The sequence below is a fragment of the Gorilla gorilla genome, chromosome 4, assembly GCF_029281585.2.
Source record: "Gorilla gorilla gorilla isolate KB3781 chromosome 4, NHGRI_mGorGor1-v2.1_pri, whole genome shotgun sequence".
NCBI classification, from domain to species: domain Eukaryota; kingdom Metazoa; phylum Chordata; class Mammalia; order Primates; family Hominidae; genus Gorilla; species Gorilla gorilla.
Window position 1 is genome coordinate 49794471 of NC_073228.2, and position 20028 is coordinate 49814498.

Here is a 20028-nt window from a genome sequence, read left to right on the forward strand (position 1 = left end):
TCAGGGACACTGAGACGAGACAGGGGTTCAGAGAGCGGCAGTTGGGTTTTCCTCTGTCCTGTGCCAAAACTCCTCAACAGGGTTTTTAATTTGTTGGCTGGTGAGCCAAGAGTTAAAACAAGAGCCTGAAGGCGGGCTTCCGTGACGTCACTAGCACCCCGCGTCCGACCTCAGAGACTGGGGCGTGGCTAACATAGCCTCGTCCCCTCCCTCCGTGTTTCCCCGCCCCTCCCCGCTGTCACCAAGCCAGGGGCACATGATGCAACCCAACGCGGTTTCAGCCGTCTGATTGGTGGCAGCGCCCGGCGCCAGGCACAGGGATTGGACAGAGGACACTGTGACGAAACCTGGACCCTGCCTAGTAAAGAAGGGAGGAGAGAAAGAAGAGAGAAGGGGGGGCCCCCGGGAGGGAGGGGGCCGGGGGGGCGGGGTCCCAGCTCTGTGCTCGCGCCCCCAGCGCGCCAGTCCCGGGGCTGCAGGGAGCGCAGCGCGCGCGGCCCGGGCCCCGGCCACCGGACGCCCTACCGGACACGACCCTCCCTGGAGCTTGGACAACTGCCCACCTCGGACGCTGCACCGGACACTGCCCCCCACAGGGCTGGACACTCCAACGGACACTACTTCCCAGCTCCGGACATTGCTCCCTCCTCTCCCGGGGCCCTGGACTCTTTTCCCCCTCCCCCCTCCGGGGGCCCAGACACTGAGCCCCCCTCAGCGTCTGGCTAGCGTCCCCTTGCACCCCAGCCCAGGACACTGCCTCCTCCCTGTCCTCTTCTCCCTTCTGCTCCTCCCACCTCATCTTTCCCCTGCTCGGGTCGGAGCCCCGCCAGTTCCTCCGACCCCCTGCTGCTCGGCTGCGGCTGCCCGCGCCCCCATCCCCAGCTCCTCGCCCGGATGCCTCTCCCCGGGGGACTATGGTGGCTTCTCTGCTGCCGTCGAGGCTTCACCCTTCTGCACCGGGACTACGGGGACGGCGAGCTTAGCGGGGACGGGGACGAGGACGAGGACGAGGAAACCTTTGAGCTGCGGACCCCGAGTCCAGCGGGCGGCGGGAGGGTAAGTCCCGGGGGTTCGGAGCCTCGTCTCAATCACTCTCGCTGTAACCGGCCGTCACGCTGATCCGCTCCAGCCTCCAGCCACACGCTGCGCGCTTGGCGAACTAGGGATGAGGGAGAGTTTTTTGCCTGGGGGCCAAAGCCCCCGGGAGCTCTCGGAGCAGCAGCCCTACTCGGGATGTGCCTGTGGGCCTCCCGCTGCAGGCTGGGCGCTGTCCACCTGCTGGGGGCCCTGAGGCAGGGGAGGCGTCACGCGTGGCCCGACCTGGCCCTGCCTCTCCCTTCCCCGCTGGGCCCGCGTCCCATCCCGTCTCCTTCCGCCTCCGCCAGCGCCGAGGAATGTGGCGAGGCCGGCTGGGCGGCTCGAACGCCTGGGTCCCCCTCCGCTCCCAGTTCGCAAGTGCGGAGGCCAGATGCGAGAGCTCCTGCTGCGGAGACCTGGACGAGGGGGAGAAGTCATCCCAGGATTGGGGTCTGTGGCGGGGACCCCACGGAGAGGGAGGTGGGAGCTCTTTGAGGACCCCTCCTCATTACCCTGCCACTCAGGACAGAACTCTCGGCTTTCCCGGGTGAGGCTCCTGGGAAACCCCTGAGGGGATGGATGGTGAGGGACACTGGGCTGCTGCCTGGTTTTGTCGAATCTCCCCGTGGGGAAACGGAGGCACGATTGGTGTGGGAGACCTCCATCCCTTGACGTCTCCTCCCCCATCCCTCCTGCATACTGGCGGCCAGACTCCCGTGTGCTGTGGCCCGGGTCAGGCTCCCATCCCCCGCGCAGGGGTCCCCAGCAGGCCCAGTGGCTCGGTGCCCGGGTGGGGCGGGCTGCGCCGCCGGGGCCGGCGCCAGCACCTGGCGGAGGCGGAGGGTGGATAAATATAGAGGGGGGGGGAGGGAGGGAAGCAGGGCACTGCGATTAGGGGAGTTAGCCTAAGAGGGTGGTCAGTACCTGCCACATGTGGTGTGGCTGACAGCCCCACTCAGACCTTCCAGAAAATAGGTGGAGGTTCACGTAGGAAGGGCGCAGGACCCAGGCGTCCCCAAGCTTCCAGCTTGGGCAGGGTCGGCTTTACCAGGCCATTGCCTCCCTCATGCTCCACCTCAACTCCCCCCTTCCCTGAGCCTGGGGACAGGTGTCCCTGGCCCCCTCCCCCACCTCCCCCTCTTGGCTCTAGCAGTTTGGGAGCAATGTGAGGATGGCACGGTTCCCGCCTGACTGGCCTCCGGGTTGGGTTTGTGGCCTCTCTCAGACCCCAGTCTACAGTTGAAGTTCCAGGACACGGGGAAGGGAGGAGGAGGGGGAGGGGGAGGGCAAAACCCTGAACTACACCTGCCTCCAGAGGGTGTGCCATTCCTCAGTCTGGCCCGCCCTTCCTAAGCCCCAGCAAAGGGGCAGGGTCTCTGCTCACCGTTGAGTCTCAGGAGTGTCTATGGGAGAATGTAAGACGCTTTTGGAGAAAGCCCTATACTGAAAGGGTCCCTCTGCCCTTCATTCACCTCTGTGCCTACCACCTGTCCTGCCTTGGCCAGGGAGGCAGTGTGGAAGAAGGTAAAATGAGGAGGAGAGGGTGCCTTGGAGCCTGGCAGAACGAGCTCACCTCTCCTGTTTCAAAGATGGGGAAACTAAGGCCCGGAGACGGGAAGAGACTTGCCCAAGGTTCCACAGTGAGTTAGTGGTGGGGCGGGAATTGGAACCCAGGTCTCCTGACTCTCTGCCCAGTGCTCTTTCCACCCTACCCTACCCCTGATTGTATTTTCAAAGGGTAACTGAGAGGAGCCTTGGCTCCTTAGCTCCTGCTGTCCTGAAGAGCTTGTCCTGTTGAGACCGGCGGGAGGGGCGAGCCCAGCGGCTCCAGCGTGCTCCACCCTAGTCACGACCCCACTCTGTGACTCCTTCCTCAATCCCCTGAGCAGCCCTGTCCTGAGGGCAGAAGGCACGAACCTTGCGCAGGAAGGGCTCTGACCCTGAGGGCTTCCCCGCCTGTCTCCCCAGGGTCCCCTGGAAGTGACGCTGACTCAGCCAGTGAGGAGCGGGCCTGTCTCCAACAGGTGAGCTACGCCCCTACGTCCCATAGTCTGGCGACCCCAGCATGTTCCCGGGACCCCCATCCTCTCTGTCTCCCCTAGCGGTTGTGCAATAAGGGAGAGGCCCTATGCCGGACGCTGTGGTTTGGCTGGGGTCCCGGGGGGCGGTCCGGCTGGGGGCGCGGGGAGAAAGAGGGGGGTCGGGGCTATTTCTGGTTCGAGGTCAGAATGGCCCAGCGGTTCCCACAGCCTGGGGGAGGGGTGCCCAGCTTGGGAGCAGACACCCGTGCGGTCTGGGGAGCCCCTACAGAGGAGCCCCCTAGAGGCAGAGTGGAGGCCCAACCCTCCCTCCCCTCTGGCCCAGGCTGCAGAGCTGGGAGGAGACTTGGAGCCTCATCCCGGAGAAAGGGCTGCCGGAGGACGACCCGGACATCGTTGTGAAAGGTAGAGACCCCCCTCAGTGCACTCTGGAGGCCCCCAATCCCAACCCCCTAGGGATTAATGTCTCTACTGATGTCCCTTCCCTCCCTCTCCGGCCCCCAGGTTGGCTGTACCGGGAGCCTCGCGGAGGAGGGGCGCGGCCCTGGCTGCCCCCGCGCCGAGCCTGGTTTGTGCTCACGCGGGACTCCCTGGATCAGTTCAGCAGCAGCGGGAAAGGGGCGCGGCGTCTCGGGAGCCTCGTGCTCACCAGCCTGTGCTCGGTGACCGGCCCAGAGCGCAGGCGTAAGGAGACAGGTGAGACCTCCTGGGGACTCTCCTACCTTCCTGGGCAGGGCCCCCGGCAGACCCTAATGGCCCTCCCTGGCCTCTCTTTTCCCCAGGTCTGTGGTCAGTGACTGTGTCTGGTCGGAAACACAGTGTCCGCCTCTGCTCCCCACGCCAGGCAGAGGCTGAGCGCTGGGGGGTGGCATTGCGGGAAGTGATCGCCTCCAAGGCACCCCTGGAGACCCCCACCCAGCTACTGCTCAGGGACATACAGGTACACACCAGGGAGAGCCAGGAGAGTGGTGGACCCCAAAGCTTTCTGGGGTTGTGAGGAACTCCCTTCCCCATCAAGGTGACCCTCTTCCTGGCCCCCTAGGAAAGTTGCGGGGACCCAGAGGCCGTTGCCCTCATTTACCTGAGGAACCCGATTCTGAGACACACTAGTGGAGCCTTGTATGCCCCACTCCTGCCCCTGCCCTATGGAGTCAGCGCCCCAGGTGAGTGGTCCCATGGCCCAAGTCCCCTGGATGGGATGGGGTGGTTCAGAGGTAAGAATCTGAATCCCTTAACTGGCAGGGATCTAAGCATCCTTCATGGACCTGCCAGCTCCTCACTTTTCGAAGGATGAAGGTGAAACTGGAAGCTGGCCAGGGTGGAGGGGAGGAAGCCAGCACACACAAAAGGGCCCCCTTTGGCCACCTTCTCTATGGGTCTCATTCTGACTACTGATGTTCCTTCAGGAGTTTGTACACTCCCCTATTTTTTCACTATCCTCTTGAGACTATGCCATATTACCTTTACAAGTGGTAGAAAAGCTACCACTTTTGTAGAACGTGCTGGCCTCATCCAACTGTACTTCTCCCTAAACGGTGTAGTGACTGGCCCAGGTCCTAAAGTTAGAGGATTAAAGGGTGCTGGGAGAGGAACCCCGGTTTTCTGACTCCTAGTCCAGCCTGTTTTCTGACCTATGGTGGTGAGCCTCAGTATGGAGTTACAGAATCTGGGGTGTGAATCTACAGCCCTTCCCGGCCGTCCGTCTCCCTAAGTCCAAATCCAGGCTTAGTGGGATTGGGAAGGGGATTCCTGGGAGGCAGAGGTTGAGAGTCTGGCTCCGTGGGACCACTGCTTTCCCTTCACTCTTCCTGTCGTTCGTACCCTCCCCTCCCTGCCACCCCATCCCCTTATATTCCCTCTGACCTTCCCCTGGTTCATGCCTTCCTCCCAGGGCGCAGCTCTGTGTCCCCTCTCCAAACCGTCCCTCCGCCCCCACCCTCCCACAGGTCCGGGCTATGCACCCCTGCGCGAGGAGGCGGTGCGGCTGTTCTTGGCGCTGCAGGCGCTGGAGGGGGCGCGGCGCCCCGGGCCCTTGATGCAGGGTGTGCTCCAAACCTGCCGGGACTTGCCCGCGCTCCGGGATGAACTCTTCCTGCAGCTGGCTAAGCAGACCTCGGGCCCTGCAGGTCCCCCCGGGCTCCCGGCTACCCAAGACCCTGCGGCCCTGCGGTACTGGCAACTCCTCACCTGCATGAGCTGCACCTTCCGACCTGGGGGAGCTGTGCGGGGGCACCTCCTGGGGCACTTGGAGAGGTGAGAGGGGCGAGGCGGGGGTTACGGCCTAGGCGAGGAGCTACCGGGCTGGGAGAGAATGAAAGGTCTTTTGCAAAAGACTTGGTAGGTAAAGAACCGAGTAATACATACAGTGCCTTTGTGGGAGATACAAGATCCTATCGCAGTTGTGAGCGGATGAATTACAATAAAACGCCCCCCTTGGGCTGAGGAGTTATGAAAAGGCTGCTTTTCCTCCAGCTGATGCAGGCCAGCGCCAGGGCTTAGGAAAATGTAGTAAAGTGGCTGGATTTCGATTTCAGGCCGAAGGAAGATCACGAAGACTTTTGGAAGTGGTGGAGGCAGTTGGGAGAAAGCTGCCAGGGGACTTGAAAAGTAATTCAGCTCTATGCAAAGCACTGGGGAGAGATTTAGAAGAGCCTTCAAAGAACTTGAGTTGCGGGGAGGAAATCGGCTAGATAAAATAAACTATAACAGAAGCAGGCAAGAGGGAAGGGGAGAAGAAAGCCCTTGGAGTATTGATCCCTGGGTTCCTCCTAACCCAGGACCGAGCAGGCACTCCCGGACTCGGAACTGGCGGAATATGCTCGCTTCATCCGGAAAGCGCTGGGCCGGACGCGCGGCAGAGAGCTGGTGCCCTCGCTGGCGGAGATTTCCGCGTTGAGCCAACGGCGGGAGCTGCTGTGTACCGTGCACTGTCCGGGGGCTGGTGCCTGTGCTGTGGCCATCGACTCCCACACCACGGCGGGGGAGGTGAGGCCAGAGAAAGGCCCCATGACCTCCAACCCACCCTGCCAGCTTCTCACGCCTGTTTCTCCCGCTTCCTGGACCCTAGGTTTGCCCCGAGTCTAGATTATTTTGGTAAGGGAGGGAGTGGTGGTGACAGGACTAAGAGACCCCTTCCAATTGAATCAACCCCTCCCAGAATCCTGGCAAGACCTCTGAGTGGTCTAACTTTCCCCTCACCCTCCTCTTCTAGGTGGCTCGAGAGCTGGTGGGGCGGCTGGGCTTGGCCCGGAGCCGCAACGCATTCGCGCTGTACGAGCAGCGAGGGGCCCAGGAGCGAGCCCTGGCTGGGGGGACTCTCGTGGCCGACGTGCTCACCAGGTTTGAGAAGTAAATGTCCAGCCCCAGCCCTGCTCTCTATTAGCCCATCCACTTCTCAGATGAGGTCAGTCTCTAAGCGGACATTATCCAGCGCTTGCCCCTGGCCCTGCGCTGTGGTGTTCGCTGGTTTACAGATGGACCTGCCCGCCGCAGGTTTGCAGTCCGACTGCAGCATCACCTCCGCAGTCGGCTCCGCCCAGGCCCCGCCCCAAACACATGGCCCCGCCCCCACCCGAAGCTGCCCTCGCCGTAGGGGTCCGGCTTCTCCCTAGCGCTTCGTCCGCTCCTCTTCTGCAGCTTGGCCGCGGAGGAAGCTGGGTTGGAGGACTCGCCCGACTCCGGGTGGAGACTATGTCTGCGTCTTCACGGACCTCTGCACCCTGAGGGGCTGTCCCCAGACGGTCACGAACTGCCTTTCCTCTTTGAGCAGGTGAGGCTCTCCAGCGTTCACGCCTCCAAACAGACCCCCAAGCCTGAACCCCTGGTTTTCTAGGCCGTCTCATTTCATCACTATGGCAGCCCCGCGGGAGGCTTGATTGGAACCTAGACCTGCTCAGATTCCGCGAGGCGTTTTCGCGACGGTTCCGCCGCCGCTCGTACACTGACGCCGGGTGCCTCCCCTGCAGGCTCACGCTCTGCTGCTGCGGGGCCGGCCGCCCCCACCCGACGACACGCTGCGCGCCCTGGCGGCGCTGCGCCTGCAGAGCCTGCATCGGGACTTCTCTCCGCGGGTGCCCCTGCCCCGCCTGGACCGCCTGCTCCCGCCCCCGGCCCCGCCGCGCGAAGACCCGCCCCGCCCGACACCCAGGCCGCCCCCTTCCGCTGCCCTGCTGGCCGGGGCGCTCTGGAGCCCGGGCCTGGCCAAGAGGCGGGCGGAGCGGGCCCGGCGCGGCGGGGCCGGCCGCACTGCGGGAAGCATTGCCCGCGAGGGAGGAGGCGGCGCCGGCACGGCAGCTGCCGTGCTGGGCGGCTGGAAGCGGCTACGGGGCATGGGCCGAGCTGAGGCCATGGCCGCCTACCTGGCCCTGGCGGCGCAGTGTCCGGGGTTCGGCGCTGCTCGGTATGACGTTCTGGAGCTGAGCACGGTGAGGGGGAGAAGGGAGAAGGGGACTCTGGCGGCCCAAGCCCCACACCTTTGCCCCAGAGCCACAGGTCCCACGGAGGGTCACGTAATTCCCCACATCCAGAACAGCTACCCATCTCAAACCCCAGGAGTCACTAGCCCTTGGGCCCTCACATCCCTGGAGCCTCAGCCCCCCTCCACACACGTGCTGTGAATCATAGGGGGATCAGGATACTCCTGCTCACAGACACCCATCTCCCCCTACCAAAAATAACGCTGGGCTCCTCCTTCCACCCTGACTCTGCCCCTCTGTCTGCAGGAGCCTGGTGGGGGTGCTCCACAGAAGCTGTGCCTGGGCTTGGGAGCCAAGGCCATGTCCCTCTCCCGGCCAGGGGAGACAGAGCCCATCCACAGTGTCAGCTATGGCCATGTGGCCGCCTGCCAGCTAATGGGCCCCCACACCCTGGCCTTGAGGGTGGGAGAGAGCCAGCTCCTCCTGCAGAGCCCCCAGGTGAGTGAGAAGAGGAGTTGTGGGAGGAGGAGAGAAGGGAAGCGATGTCAGGAAGCATTTACAGAACACCAAACCTGGGCCAGGTAGAGCTCTAAGCACTGGGGATCCAGCAGTGATCACAGACAAGCTGAAGGAGCTTACACTAGAGTGGAGTCAGACAATAAACAAGGAATCCCAGGCTATGAAGACAGTGAGAAATGCTACAAAGGAAAGAGTGATGTGACAGGAAGCCAGGGAAGGGTTCTCAAAAAGGGTGCCATTTAAGCTAGCCAGGGAAGACCTGGGAGAACAGCATTCCAGGTAGAAAGAATTGCAAGGCGGCCGGGTGCAGTGGCTCATGCCTGTAATCCCAGCACTTTGGGAGGCCGAGGCGGGCAGATCACGAGGTCAGGAGATCGAGACCATCCTGACCAACATGGCGAAACCCCATCTCTACTAAAAATACAAATTAGCTGGGGCTGGTGGCGCACACCTATAGTCCCAGCTACTCGGGAAGCTGAGGTAGGAGAATTGCTTGAACCCGGCAGGCGGAGGTTGCAGTGAGCTGAGGCACTTCAGCCTGGCAACAGAGCAAGACTCCGTCTCAACAACAACAACAACAACAAAAAATGTTAGAAGAGCAGAAAGAACCAAGTATAACTGGCACATAGAAATGAAGGAGAGAGGCCGGCCGCGGTGGCTCACGCCTGTAATCCCAGCACTTTGGGAGGCCGAGACGGGCGGATCACGAGGTCAGGCGATCGAGACCATCTTGGCTAACACGGTGAAACCCCGTTTCTACTAAAAATACAAAAAATTAGCCGGGCGTGTTGGCAGGCGCCTGTAGTCCCAGCTACTCAGGAGGCTGAGGCAGGAGAATGGCGTGAACCCAGAGCTTGCAGTGAGCTGAGATCGCGCCACTGCACTCCAACCTGGGGGACACAGCGAGACTCCGTCTCAAAAAAAAAAAAAAGAAATGAAGGAGAGAGTGGTGATAAGGAAGGAAAGGTTGCAGGGCCAGAGCACATAGGACCCTGGTGGGGAAGCTGGAGCCCTAGAGCCTGGAGAAAGGATGAGAAAAAGAAGAGAACCTGGCAGCCCCTGTTGCACACTGACCTCTGCCCTCTCTTAGGTGGAAGAGATCATGCAGCTGGTGAATGCCTACTTGGCCAACCCCTCCCCCGAGAGGCCCTGCAGCAGCTCTTCTCCTCCATGCCAAGACCTGCCAGACACCTCCCCTCCCAGCCAGTGCCCGGGCCTGGACGAGCCCCAGGGACAGTCTGGCTGCTTGGGGCAGCTGCAGGACTGAGCCTGCCAAGAGGTCACGACTTCCCTCCTGCCTGCAGCCTGGGCCAGGACTGCTCTGAGATTTGAGGGAAACATGGACCCTTTTGGCCCTGCAGGGACAGGGCACATCCCACACCCAAGGGCTACAATGGGTGTGGGTAATTTTCTAGTTTGTTTCTTAATTTATTTGTAGAAGAGAAGCAAAAAAAAAAAAAAAAGTTTCTTATTTACACAAACCCTTCCTGTGGGAGTGTTATTCAGTGGGACAAGTTGGAACCCCATAACGCAGAGCCCCGCCTCTGGGGACGCCCACACCCTGGGCTTTTACCAGGCTCTGGGGGAAGTCTGGACACCACAGCGCTTCACCCTCCCCCTCCTTGACCTTCCAGACTTAACCTCCTCCTGGCCAGTATGCTGCCACAGGTTTGTGGGTGGAGCAGGCAAACAGGCCTCATTGGAAGCTGGCAGTTACTCACCCTCCCTTCTCCACTGAGTGGCATACAGATGGCCTCCTGGAATCCCTGAGGCTGGAGGGCAGTGAGTCATCAGATCTGGCACTGCCCATTTCTTACTCGGTGTCCAGCTCTGGGCCCATCATTGATGTGCCTAATGCTTTGGGCCTAGAATGGAGAGAAGCTTGGGGCAAATAACAAACCCACGAATTTCTCTGGCACAGAAAAGTAACTCAGGATGTGCTCAGCCCTACTCTTGAATTCTGTTTCTACTTATCAGGTTGGGTTGAACTGGATTGAGTTCCTGGAACTCTCATGGCTCTGGGCACTGGGAATCTGGAATCTTGGCTCTCCTGGCCTGCTCAGAATGTAGTGTGCCCTCCTTCGGTAGACCCCACCTCCTCTGCCCTGAGTGGAAGAGGTTGGGGCAACATTGACCCTCACTGGGGCAAAGCTTAGGCGCTGAGGAGACAGCAAACCTCAGTAAAGCTCTGTAATCTTGAGACAAGGGCTGACTCTAGTAATACTAAACAGCCTAGTTCAAGGTGAGGGATGCAGTGGAAACAGTGAACACACTAAGATTTGGACTAAGTGATAAGACGTTGGAGGAAAAGGCCACCCTACTGTCAGATGCCTAGAAACTGGACCCCTTCACCACCCCCCGTATTCACAGATCAAGCCCTGGCTATACTGACAACCAAGCTTTATTACTTTATTAGAGCTGAACAAGCATATTAAGAGTTAGGGCATGGAAGGGAGGAAGCAGGACCAGCTCATGGGCTGGAGATGAACCAAGAAGGGTTGTCCATGAGGTGAAGCTGGGTCAGAGGGAGCAGGCATGGTCGAGGCTGTGGTTACCATCCAGAAGGAGAAGGAGTAGTGGGGAGGGAAATCACTGCTCCTGGGTGCCCCAGGAAATGTAGTCTGGCTGGGTGGCCGCATGGTACTCATCAATGAGCTCCTGAACAACCTCCCTAGACCTGTCCATCTCATCAAAGTTGTCCTTGAACATGTCCTCCTTACGGAACTGCTCAAGGAAGGCATCCCGCTTCCGCAGCTTGTCAAACTGCTGGCAGGAACTTTCAAAGAGCTGAAAGAGATGAAAATCTCCAAAATGTGAGCCAGGGGGTTAGGAGTGAACTTGGGGAAGATGATGAAGGTGGCCAGTGGAACAGATTCTCCTAAGAATAGAAACCTAGACTCACCGAGGAGATGCTGGTGTGGTTGGCCATCATGAGCCCGCTGACCCGGTGGGCCGAGGGCAGGTAGGGAGACTTCCTCGACAGGGCCACCTGGATGCTGGCGGGGCCCCACGGGATGAAGTTGGCCAACTTCCGTTCCCGGATCCTCTGCAGGCTCTTGTGGACCTGGGGTGGGCACAGGAGCGGTGGAGGTGGCCTCTCCTCTACCCCTGCGGGTCCAGGGCGCGGGATGAAGGGGCCTCCCCTACCTGGGTGGGGTCCACCTCTCCCTGGATGATGTTGAGGATGGCGATGTAGCAGTGGTTGGTCTGGCGGTCTCGGCCTGTGGACACCATCACGTTCTTGGGCTGCAGCAGCCGCCTCATGACATCCAGGACCGTGGTCTTCCTCACGCTGGCCACCTGATGGGACAGTGAGACAGGGACCCGGCCAGCGCTCAGGGCACAGTCCCCCTTTGGCTTCTCTTTGGCAGAAGCCAAAGGCAGAGGGAGGGTGGAGAGCAAGTCAGCAAGAAAGTCGCCCGCTCTGTGCCAGTCCCTGAGCGCAGTGCCTTGGGGCCCGCAAAGGGCAGCTCCTGGGGCAGTGGGGAAGAGAGAAAGGCTGGGGCAGGGCCTGCTGGGCCCAGGGCCAGCCTGGCCTGGGACACTGAAGGCTGCTCTTACTGACTGGTCTGTAGTGAGCGGGGTGTAGCCGGTCATGAGGAAGTGGAGCCGTGGGGTGGGAATGAGCGAGGCGATGAGGCCGATGAGGTCATTGTTCATGTAGCCGGGGTAGCGCAGGGTGGTGGTGCTGGCCGACATGATGGTGGACACCTGGGGACAGGCGTGCCATGTCATGGGGCTCGGCCTGGGTGGGACCTTCCTTCCCCAGATGACCCTCCAGCAAGGAGGGCTTCCAGTCCAAAGGAGTCCGGGAGTGGGGGCCCACCAGCTGGTTGATCTGGGAGAAGGACGGGTTCTGGATGTGCAGGCGGTCTGTGGCAATCCGGTTCAGGGCTGTGTTGTCCAGCACCACCTGGGGGGACAGAAGAGCATCACAGCATCTTGAGGATAAAATGGGCATAGAAATAAGATATTGGCTTAGCCCCTGCTGAACTCCAAAGCCAGGAAGTAGGTTTGTTAGTTTAAAAAAAAAAGTACTGAGGCCGGGCGCGGTGGCTCATGTCTGTAATCCCAGCACTTTGGGAGGCCGAGACGGGCGGATCACAAGGTCAGGAGATTGAGACCATCTTGGCTAACACGGTGAAACCCCGTCTCTACTAAAAATACAAAAAATTAGCCAGGCATGTTGGCGGGCGCCTGTAGTCCCAGCTAATTCGGAGGCTGAGGCAGGAGAATGGCGTGAACCCGGGAGGCGGAGTTTGCAGTTAGCCGAGATCATGCCACTGCACTCCAGCCTGGGGGACAGAGCAAGACTCCGTCTCAAAAATAAAATAAAATAATAAAATAAAATAAATAAAATAAAATAAAAGTACTGCTGGGCATGGTGGCTCAGGCCTGTAATCCCAAGGCCAAGGTGGGAGGACCACTCGAGGCCAGGAGTTGGACACCAGCCTGAGCAACACAGCAAGATGCCATCTCTGTAAAAAATATAAATAAAAAAGTATAAATATATATATAATATATATAAATATATATATAATATATATATAATATATATACATATATATTAATATATATATAATATATATACGTATATATATAAATATAAATAAAAAATGAAAAGAAAGAAAAGTACTGTTTCTGGGGCACCATGAGATACTCTCGGACTACGCGGGGCAGTAAACAAACACGTGAGTACCCACATGTGCCATTCACTGTGCCTGGCTCTGGGAAGACCACAGAGACGAACAGGCACCGTCTTTCCCTTCATTAGGCCTACAGTCTCGTGGAGGGAGGCACACTAAATATAAAACAGAAAAGTATAGTTAACTCCCTGAAATACACATATAGGAATCTGATCTTGACTGAGTAGTCAGGAAGGGTTTTGCTAAGAAAGTTATCCTTGAGCTAAGAATACAAGCATGAGTGGGCATTAAGTAGGCAAAGGTGGGATACGTGGTGGTGTGGGGAAGGTATATTCACTTTGTTGAGAGTTTTGCTGCCTAAAAGGATTCTAAGAAACTTAGAAGTCAGGACCTTATTTCCTAATTTGGCCCACAGGTATGGCTTTGTTGGTCTTCTGTCTGTGTGTATAGGGGCTGAGGAAAGGTGGGGTGAATGAGACTCACTGGCCTGAGGAGACAGACCAAAGTCCTCTACCCTTTTTTTTTTTTTTTAAACACAAGGTCTTGCTCCATTGCCCAAGCTGGAGTGCAGTGGTGTCATCATGGCTCACTGCAGCCTCGACTTCCTGAGCTCAAGCAATCCCCCCACCTCAGCCTCCCGTGTAGCTAGGACTACAGGCACATGCCACCATGCCCGGCTAATTTTTTTTTATGTTATTTTTTGAGGCAGAGTCTCGCTCTGTCACCCAGGCTGGAGTGCAATGGTGTGATCTTGACTCACCGCAACCTTTGCCTCCCGGGTTCAAGTGATTCTCCTGCCTCAGCCTCCAAGTAGCTGGGACTACAGGCACATGCTACCAGGACTGGCTAATTTTTTTTTTTTTTTTTGAGACAGAGTCTCGCTCTGTCACCCAGGCTGGAGTGCAATGGTGCAATCTCAGCTCATTGCAACCTCCACCTCCCAGGTTCAAGCAACTCTCCTGCCTCAGCCTCCCAAGTAGCTGGGACTACAGGCATGCGCCACCACGCCCGGCTAATTTTGTTTTTTTAGTAGAGATGGGGTTTCTTCATGTTGGTCAGGCTGGTCTCAAACTCCCAACCATAGGTGATCCGCCCGTCTCAGCCTCCCAAAGTGCTGGGATTACAGGTGTGAACCACCGCACCCAGCTCTAATTTTTGTATTTTCTGTGGAGATAGGGTTTCACATGTTGCCCAGGCTAGTATTGAACTCCTGAGCTCAAGCAATCCATCTGCCTAGGCCTCCCAAAGTGCTAGAACTACAGTCATGAGCCACCACACCCAGCCCCTCAACTCTTTCTTTGCTCACCACACAGTCTGCGTTCTGCGTCAGCCTCTTGAGTGTCAGGAGTGAATTGTAGGGCTGAACCACTACGTCGCTCATCTCGTCCTGGTAGGGAAACACTGAATAAGTCTGCACTAGCTTCTTGGGGTACCTGAGAGAAAAGAGGATGGTGGCATAGTGAACTGGAAGGACCCCTCCATCACTGCCCGTATGTGCCATTTTGTACAAAAGGGGTGAGGGCAGAACTGAGTCTTCAGAGCCAAAAAGGATAAGCCTGAAAGCTTCAAACTCTGTAGATCCCCTCCCCTCCACAGGTAAACCCCCACCCCCCAAAATAGCTTCCAACATGGTCCTTGGGTGGGTCTGTCCCTATGACTCAAAAGGGGTAGTGGCAGACTTTCTAGCTCAAGATAAAAAAGCAATTACATTACCCAGGGAACCAGGGTTAATGCCCTCTCCCCAAACACAGGCTTGCCTGTCATTCAGTCGCTCCAGGAGGTAGGAGCCCAGGCCAGAACCCGTACCCCCAGCGATGGAGTGACACAGCACGAAGCCCTGTGTGCATACAGGAATAAACAGACTCAGTTTCTCCTGCCACACTCTCACAACACAATTCTGATACCAGATGGGTGGGGTCTTACCACACACATCAGGTAAGCAGTCAATTCTACAGTAGATGCCAGCTGGGTATCCACTAATTCACTTCAATTCTGGACTACCTACAGACTGTCCCTGACTTAGGATGGTTTAATTTAAGATGTTTTGGCTTTATGATGGGTTTATCAGGACATAATCCCATCTTAAATCAAGAAGCATCTGAATTACAATGGTTCAATTTACAATTTTTCAACTTCATGATGGGCTTATTGGGTTATAACCTGATGCATTTCTACTTATGGTATTTTCAATTTTTTTTTTTTTTTTTTGGAGACGGAGTCTTGCTCTGTCACCCAGGCTGTAGTGCAATGGACCGATCTTGGCTCACTGCAACCTCCACCTCCTAGGTTCGAGCCATTCTCCTGCCTCAGCCTCTCAAGTAGCTGGGACTACGGGCATGTACCACCACGCCTGGCTAATTTTTTTATTTTTCGTAGATACGGGGTTTCACCATGTTGGCCAGGCTGGTTTTGAACTCCTGACCTCAAGTGATCTGCCCACCTCGGCCTGCCAAAGTGTTGGGATTACAAGCATGAGCTACCGCACCTGGCCTCAAATTTGTTTTGGTTTTAGAGACAGGATCTCACTCAGTCCCCCAGACTGCAGTGCAGTGGTGTGATCATAGCTCACTGCAGCCTTGAATTCCTGGGCTCAAGGCATCTTCCTATCTCAGCCTCCAAGTAGCTAGGACTATAGGCATGCACCACCATGCCTGGATAATGTTTGTATATTTTGCAGAGATGGGGTTTCACCATGTTGCCCAGGCTGGTTTTGAACTCCTGGGCTCGGATGATCCACATGCTTCGGCCTCCCACAGTGCTGGGATTACAGGCATGAGCCACTGTGCCTAGTCAATATTTTCAATTTGTGATGTGTTTACATCCTGATAAACCCATTGTAAGTTGAGGAGTATCTGTACCTGAAGATAGCATCAGATCCCACAGAGTGAAGGCTCAGTCCCACAAGACTCTCCCACTTCCAATGCCAACACAAGCTTCAGGTTGTTTTATCTGTGCCTCTGACCAACCGGCTATAAATCGAGGTTCTCAGGACTGCTCCTTGGGTTCAATTAATTTGTTAGAGTAGCTCACAGAACTCAAGGAGACACTTACGTTCATCCATTTGTTATAAAGGATATTTTAAAGGATACAAATAAACAGCCAGATGAAGAGATACTGAGGGGAAGCTCTAGAAGGGTCCGGCGCACAGGAGCTGCTGCCCTGTGGCGTTGGGTTTGCACCCTCCTGGCCTGTGGATGTGTTCTTGTTCACCTTCCTGGAAGCCCCCAAACTCAGTCCTTTTGGATTTTTATGGAGGCTTCATTACACAGGTATGACTGATTAAATCATTGGCAATTGGTGCTCTACTCAATCTTCATCCCCTCTCCCTTCCCCAGAGGTGAGGGGTGGGCCTGTAAATTCCAACCCTCAGAGCACCAGGTTTGTTCCCCTGGCAACCAGCCCCCCATCCAGTGGCTATCTGGGACTTTCCAAAAATCGCCTCTTTAACATAAGCTCAGGTTTGGTTGAAAGGCACTTGTTCCTCCTTAGTACAGTGGTTAGTAAAATTAACTAATTAAAATAAAATGAAAGATTAAACTAAAAGAAAGGGGCTTGTTATAAATAACAAAAGACTGTCTTTCACCTTTATCACTCTGGAGCTGTTCTGGAGCTGTTTCAGAAACCAAGGACAAAAGGTCAAATATTTTAACAAAACATACTATTATTGCTCTAGTCCCTTAGGAAATTACATGGGTTATAAGAGCTGTAAGCCAGGAACATATCGCACCCAGCATGGGGAGAGATGGAGAGGCAGTCTCCAAGGATCTGGGGGAGAGACTTCGGCTTGGTACATTCTCCATTCCCAAAACGCCAATGTCTCAAAGCTTCCTCTTATGCATCCAGGCTGAGGCTCCTTGGGAAGGTTTGGAGCTGTAGAAGCAGCTGAATGACTCATGCCTAAGGGGCCGGTGCCATTCAGATTTATGACTTCCTTGAGAACAAAGATTATATCTTATTCACCTCAATATCCCACATCTGATGCTCCATAAACGGGTTTTGAATTGAATTGCTCCCCTCATATTACCTATCCAGGCCACCTCCTGACCTTTCCCCAGCACTCTTCAGCCTCCCTGCCCATTCCTTCCCCCACTCCATAACTTCACCTCCAAACTGTCACTTCCATCTGCTTCTCGGTCTATGATGTCAAAGATGTCTTCATGAATTTTCTCACCCTGTATAGAGATATGGAAAGGGAGGGTCAGGCCAAACGTTCCAGAGAGCATCTTTTCTCAGCACAGCACCAAGAATTCTGTCTACCCTGGAATATTGTTGCCACCCTGAAGCAGAGCCTAGGCTGTAGCCCTCAAACCAGAAGTGCTACTATTGCAAATGATTTGCACAAAATTTGCATAATTTTCCCTGGCTGTCCCTCTTGTTCGGGGCATCCTTTTGTCTCTTATTTTCTGTCAGTCCGGTCAAATTCCTAGTAGCTTGAGCCTGCCTTGCCTCTGGATGGGAATATCAAAGGTCTCTGGAATGGTCGCCTGGACACCTGGGAGAATCCGCTGGCCCAGTTGTTGCCAGCTCCTCCTCCATGTTCCGACAGGTAGATGTTCTCTGGATTGTAGAGCTTGGCATAGGGGGAGTTGAGGATGGAGTGGATCACCCGGGGTTCCAAGTCCAGCAGCACCGCCCGGGGGATGTAGTGCTCATCGTCTGCCTGTCAAGGGGAGTCCAGGAGGGGGCCCAATCAGCTAGGGCGGCCCAAGTCCGAAGTCCTCCCAACTCTGGCTCCCTCTGGCCCTCCCTCCTCAAGCCAGCCGCCTGGCCCCTCTGCCCAGCGGGGTTCCCAGTACCAGGCCACTCCCTTCCCTTCCGCCCCCTTGGCCACTGCCGCCCCCGGCCAAGTCGCTGGGGGCACCTGGTAGAAAAAGACGTCCTTGCGGTCAGTGCCCTCGGTGGCGAATTCCTCCACGATGCCCTCGGGGCTGATACCATGCTCGGCGCACAGCTGTTTCCAGAACTCGAACCCAACTGGGGGAGGGGGGAGATGCCCGGGTCTACTGGAGCCTTAAGGCCTGAGGAGCCCAGTTTTAGTCTCAGAGGCTGACACGATCAGAGGGTGGACCCAAGATGTCTGGGTTTGGTAGCTGCCCCAGCCCCGGGCTGGAGGCGCAGCTCTCGGTCTGGGTTATCCAGAGCAGCAGGGCAGGGGGTTCATGGAAGGGAAAGGGGGACTGGTGGAAGCCAGGCACTTGGGTGGGACCCGAAGGGGCAGAACCAGAGACCGGCGGGGCCGGCGCTCGCTTGCTCACTCTGGTTGCCGCACTGGCCCAGCTGCAGGGTGATGATCTCCCGGGGCATCGCTCTTCAGACGTGGGCGCGCTAGCCCCGGCCTGGCGAGAGTCACGGCTGAGACGAATGCCTGGCAGCCAGGCGCGCAGGACGTGGGGAGCGCGCGCTCTCTTCGCCTCTTGACGCGGATGCTCGGTCTGCGCGTGTGCAGCGCAGGCCTCTCCTCGGCCGGTGGGCCGGGGAGCCCAACCTGGGCATCATTTTCTCCCTCAGCAGTCGCAGCTGGAATTCCGCACAGGCGCAGAGTCAGGCCACGCCCGCTCCTGCCCACCGCTCTGCGCCTGCGCAGTGAGACTCGTCGGGGGTGGCAGGGTCAGAACCTGGATGTGTTGGGGAGGAGAGGAACGGGCGAGGGGAGGAAAGGGGAGAAGCGGCCAGGTGGATGTGCTTGTCCACGTGTAAGGAGTCATCTACCTATATTGGTAGGTGAGGACACTGTCAGCTTTGCTAGATCCAAGGGCTAGAAGCCAACTTTTCTTCGTTTAAATTTCTATTTTTTAATGGTGTTACAATACATACACATGTATGTTACCTTTTTATTTTTTAGAAGGGTCTCGCTCTGTCGCCCAGGCTGGAGTGCAGTGGCGCGATCATAGCTCACTGTAGCCTTGAACTTCTGGCTTAAGTGAGCCTCCCACTTCAGTCTCCCGAGTAGCTGGGACTACAGGCGTGTGCTACCACGCCCAGCTAATTTTTAAATTTTTAAAATGTATTTTTATAGAGATGGGGATCTCACCGTGTTGCCCAAGATGGTCTTAAACTACTGGCCTCAATCAATCCTCCTGCCTTGGCCTCCCAAAGTGCTGGGATTACAGGCATGAGCCACCACTCCTGGCCTAAATTTACCATTGTAACCATTTGTAAGTACTGCATACAGTTCTGTGGCACCAAGTACACTCACATTGTTCTGTAACCACCACCACCATTCTTTTCTAGAACTTTCTCATCTTCCCAAACTGAAACTCTATCGCGATTAAACAGTAACTTCCCCTTGACTACTCTAGGCACCTGATATGAGTGGAATTATACAGTATTTGTCTTTTTGGGTCCGGCTTCTTTCACTTAACATAATATCTTCAAGATCCTTCCATTTTGTAGCATGTGTCAGAATTTCCTTCCTTTTTACAACTGAATAATATTCCATTGTATAGATGTACCACATTTTGCATAACCATTCATCCCTCCATGGACATGTGGGTTGCTTCCACCTTTTGGCTATTGTGAATGTTGCTGCTTTGAATGTGAGTGTACAAATATCTGTTCGAGTCCCTGCTTTCAATTATTTTGGATATACACCCAGAGGCAGAATTGCTGGATCATATGGTAATTGTGTTTAATGTTCTGAGGAATCGCCATACGATTTTCCATGGTAGCTGCACCATTTTAAATTCCCACCAGTGATGCACAAGGGTTCAGTTAAATAAATTTTATAGGAGGCCATTGATTTGCACTGAGCTCCTGTGCTTGGCTCAACAGACCAAACCAAAATGGAGTCACTCACGCTAAAGTTCCATGTCACTAAGCAACACTAAGTTGTTTATCAAACCTTCAGAGGAATCAGGAGAGGGAAGGAAGAGCCAAAACCCCAAACAAGCCAGTGTTAGCCGGCATGATACGGAAGTCCTTTTACAAGAAAAGTAACTTTGAAAGGACCAATCTGCTTTTTTTCCTTCTGTTTCTATTTTTCTCTACCCTTTTTTGTCCATAAAAACTAACCTGTGCTTGACTCATCTGAACACTCATTCTATTTATTTTATGGAATGAAACGTAGCCTGATCTAGAATCACAAACACTGTAAATGCCACTTAAGTTTTTTTTTTTTTTTTTTTTTTTGAGACAAAGTCTCACTCTGTTGCCCAGGTTGGAGTGCAGTGGCATGATCTCGGCTCACTACAACCTCTGCCTCTCTCAGGTTCAAGCGATTCTCCTGGCTCAGCCTCCCTAGTAGCTGAGATTACAGGTGTGCACCACCACACCCGGCTAATTTTTTTGTATTTTCAGTAGAGACAGGGGTTTTGTCATGTTGCCCAGACTGGT

The 20028-nt window shown here is 56.0% G+C and overlaps 2 protein-coding genes across 9 annotated transcripts; one reads left to right on the forward strand and one right to left on the reverse strand.

The window, feature by feature from the left end:
- The first annotated feature begins 417 nt into the window (after nucleotides 1-417).
- Nucleotides 418-9531, forward strand: PLEKHH3 (pleckstrin homology, MyTH4 and FERM domain containing H3). 5 transcript variants are annotated; one of them, XM_055388076.2, is made up of 14 exons: nucleotides 918-1056; nucleotides 1386-1624; nucleotides 3046-3101; nucleotides 3442-3521; nucleotides 3621-3812; nucleotides 3899-4056; nucleotides 4159-4279; nucleotides 5063-5369; nucleotides 5894-6101; nucleotides 6328-6464; nucleotides 6753-6885; nucleotides 7082-7540; nucleotides 7838-8029; nucleotides 9141-9531. In XM_055388076.2, the coding sequence occupies exons 2-14, from the start codon at nucleotides 1469-1471 to the stop codon at nucleotides 9315-9317; spliced, it is 2376 nt and encodes a 791-aa protein (XP_055244051.1). In that variant the 5' UTR covers nucleotides 918-1056; nucleotides 1386-1468; the 3' UTR covers nucleotides 9318-9531. The 5 variants fall into 5 exon arrangements, with proteins under 5 accessions (XP_063562470.1, XP_004041674.3, XP_030867437.2 ...); XM_063706400.1 differs by lacking the exon at nucleotides 9141-9531 and having other exon boundaries at nucleotides 418-1056; nucleotides 1386-1527; nucleotides 6328-6455; nucleotides 7082-7515; nucleotides 7838-8026; XM_004041626.5 differs by lacking the exon at nucleotides 1386-1624 and having other exon boundaries at nucleotides 464-1056.
- A 902-nt stretch (nucleotides 9532-10433) lies between these two features.
- Nucleotides 10434-18255, reverse strand: TUBG2 (tubulin gamma 2). 4 transcript variants are annotated; one of them, XM_019026757.3, is made up of 12 exons: nucleotides 17952-18255; nucleotides 17558-17670; nucleotides 17189-17356; nucleotides 16800-16868; nucleotides 16280-16306; nucleotides 14454-14533; nucleotides 14003-14129; nucleotides 11877-11963; nucleotides 11612-11761; nucleotides 11198-11350; nucleotides 10953-11114; nucleotides 10434-10837 (listed from the first exon to the last, which is right to left on the reverse strand). In XM_019026757.3, the coding sequence occupies exons 1-12, from the start codon at nucleotides 17998-18000 to the stop codon at nucleotides 10640-10642; spliced, it is 1383 nt and encodes a 460-aa protein (XP_018882302.1). In that variant the 5' UTR covers nucleotides 18001-18255; the 3' UTR covers nucleotides 10434-10639. The 4 variants fall into 4 exon arrangements, with proteins under 4 accessions (XP_018882302.1, XP_018882303.1, XP_018882304.1 ...); XM_019026758.3 differs by lacking the exon at nucleotides 16280-16306; XM_019026759.3 differs by lacking the exon at nucleotides 11612-11761 and having other exon boundaries at nucleotides 17952-18249.
- Between the last annotated feature and the right edge of the window lie 1773 nt (nucleotides 18256-20028).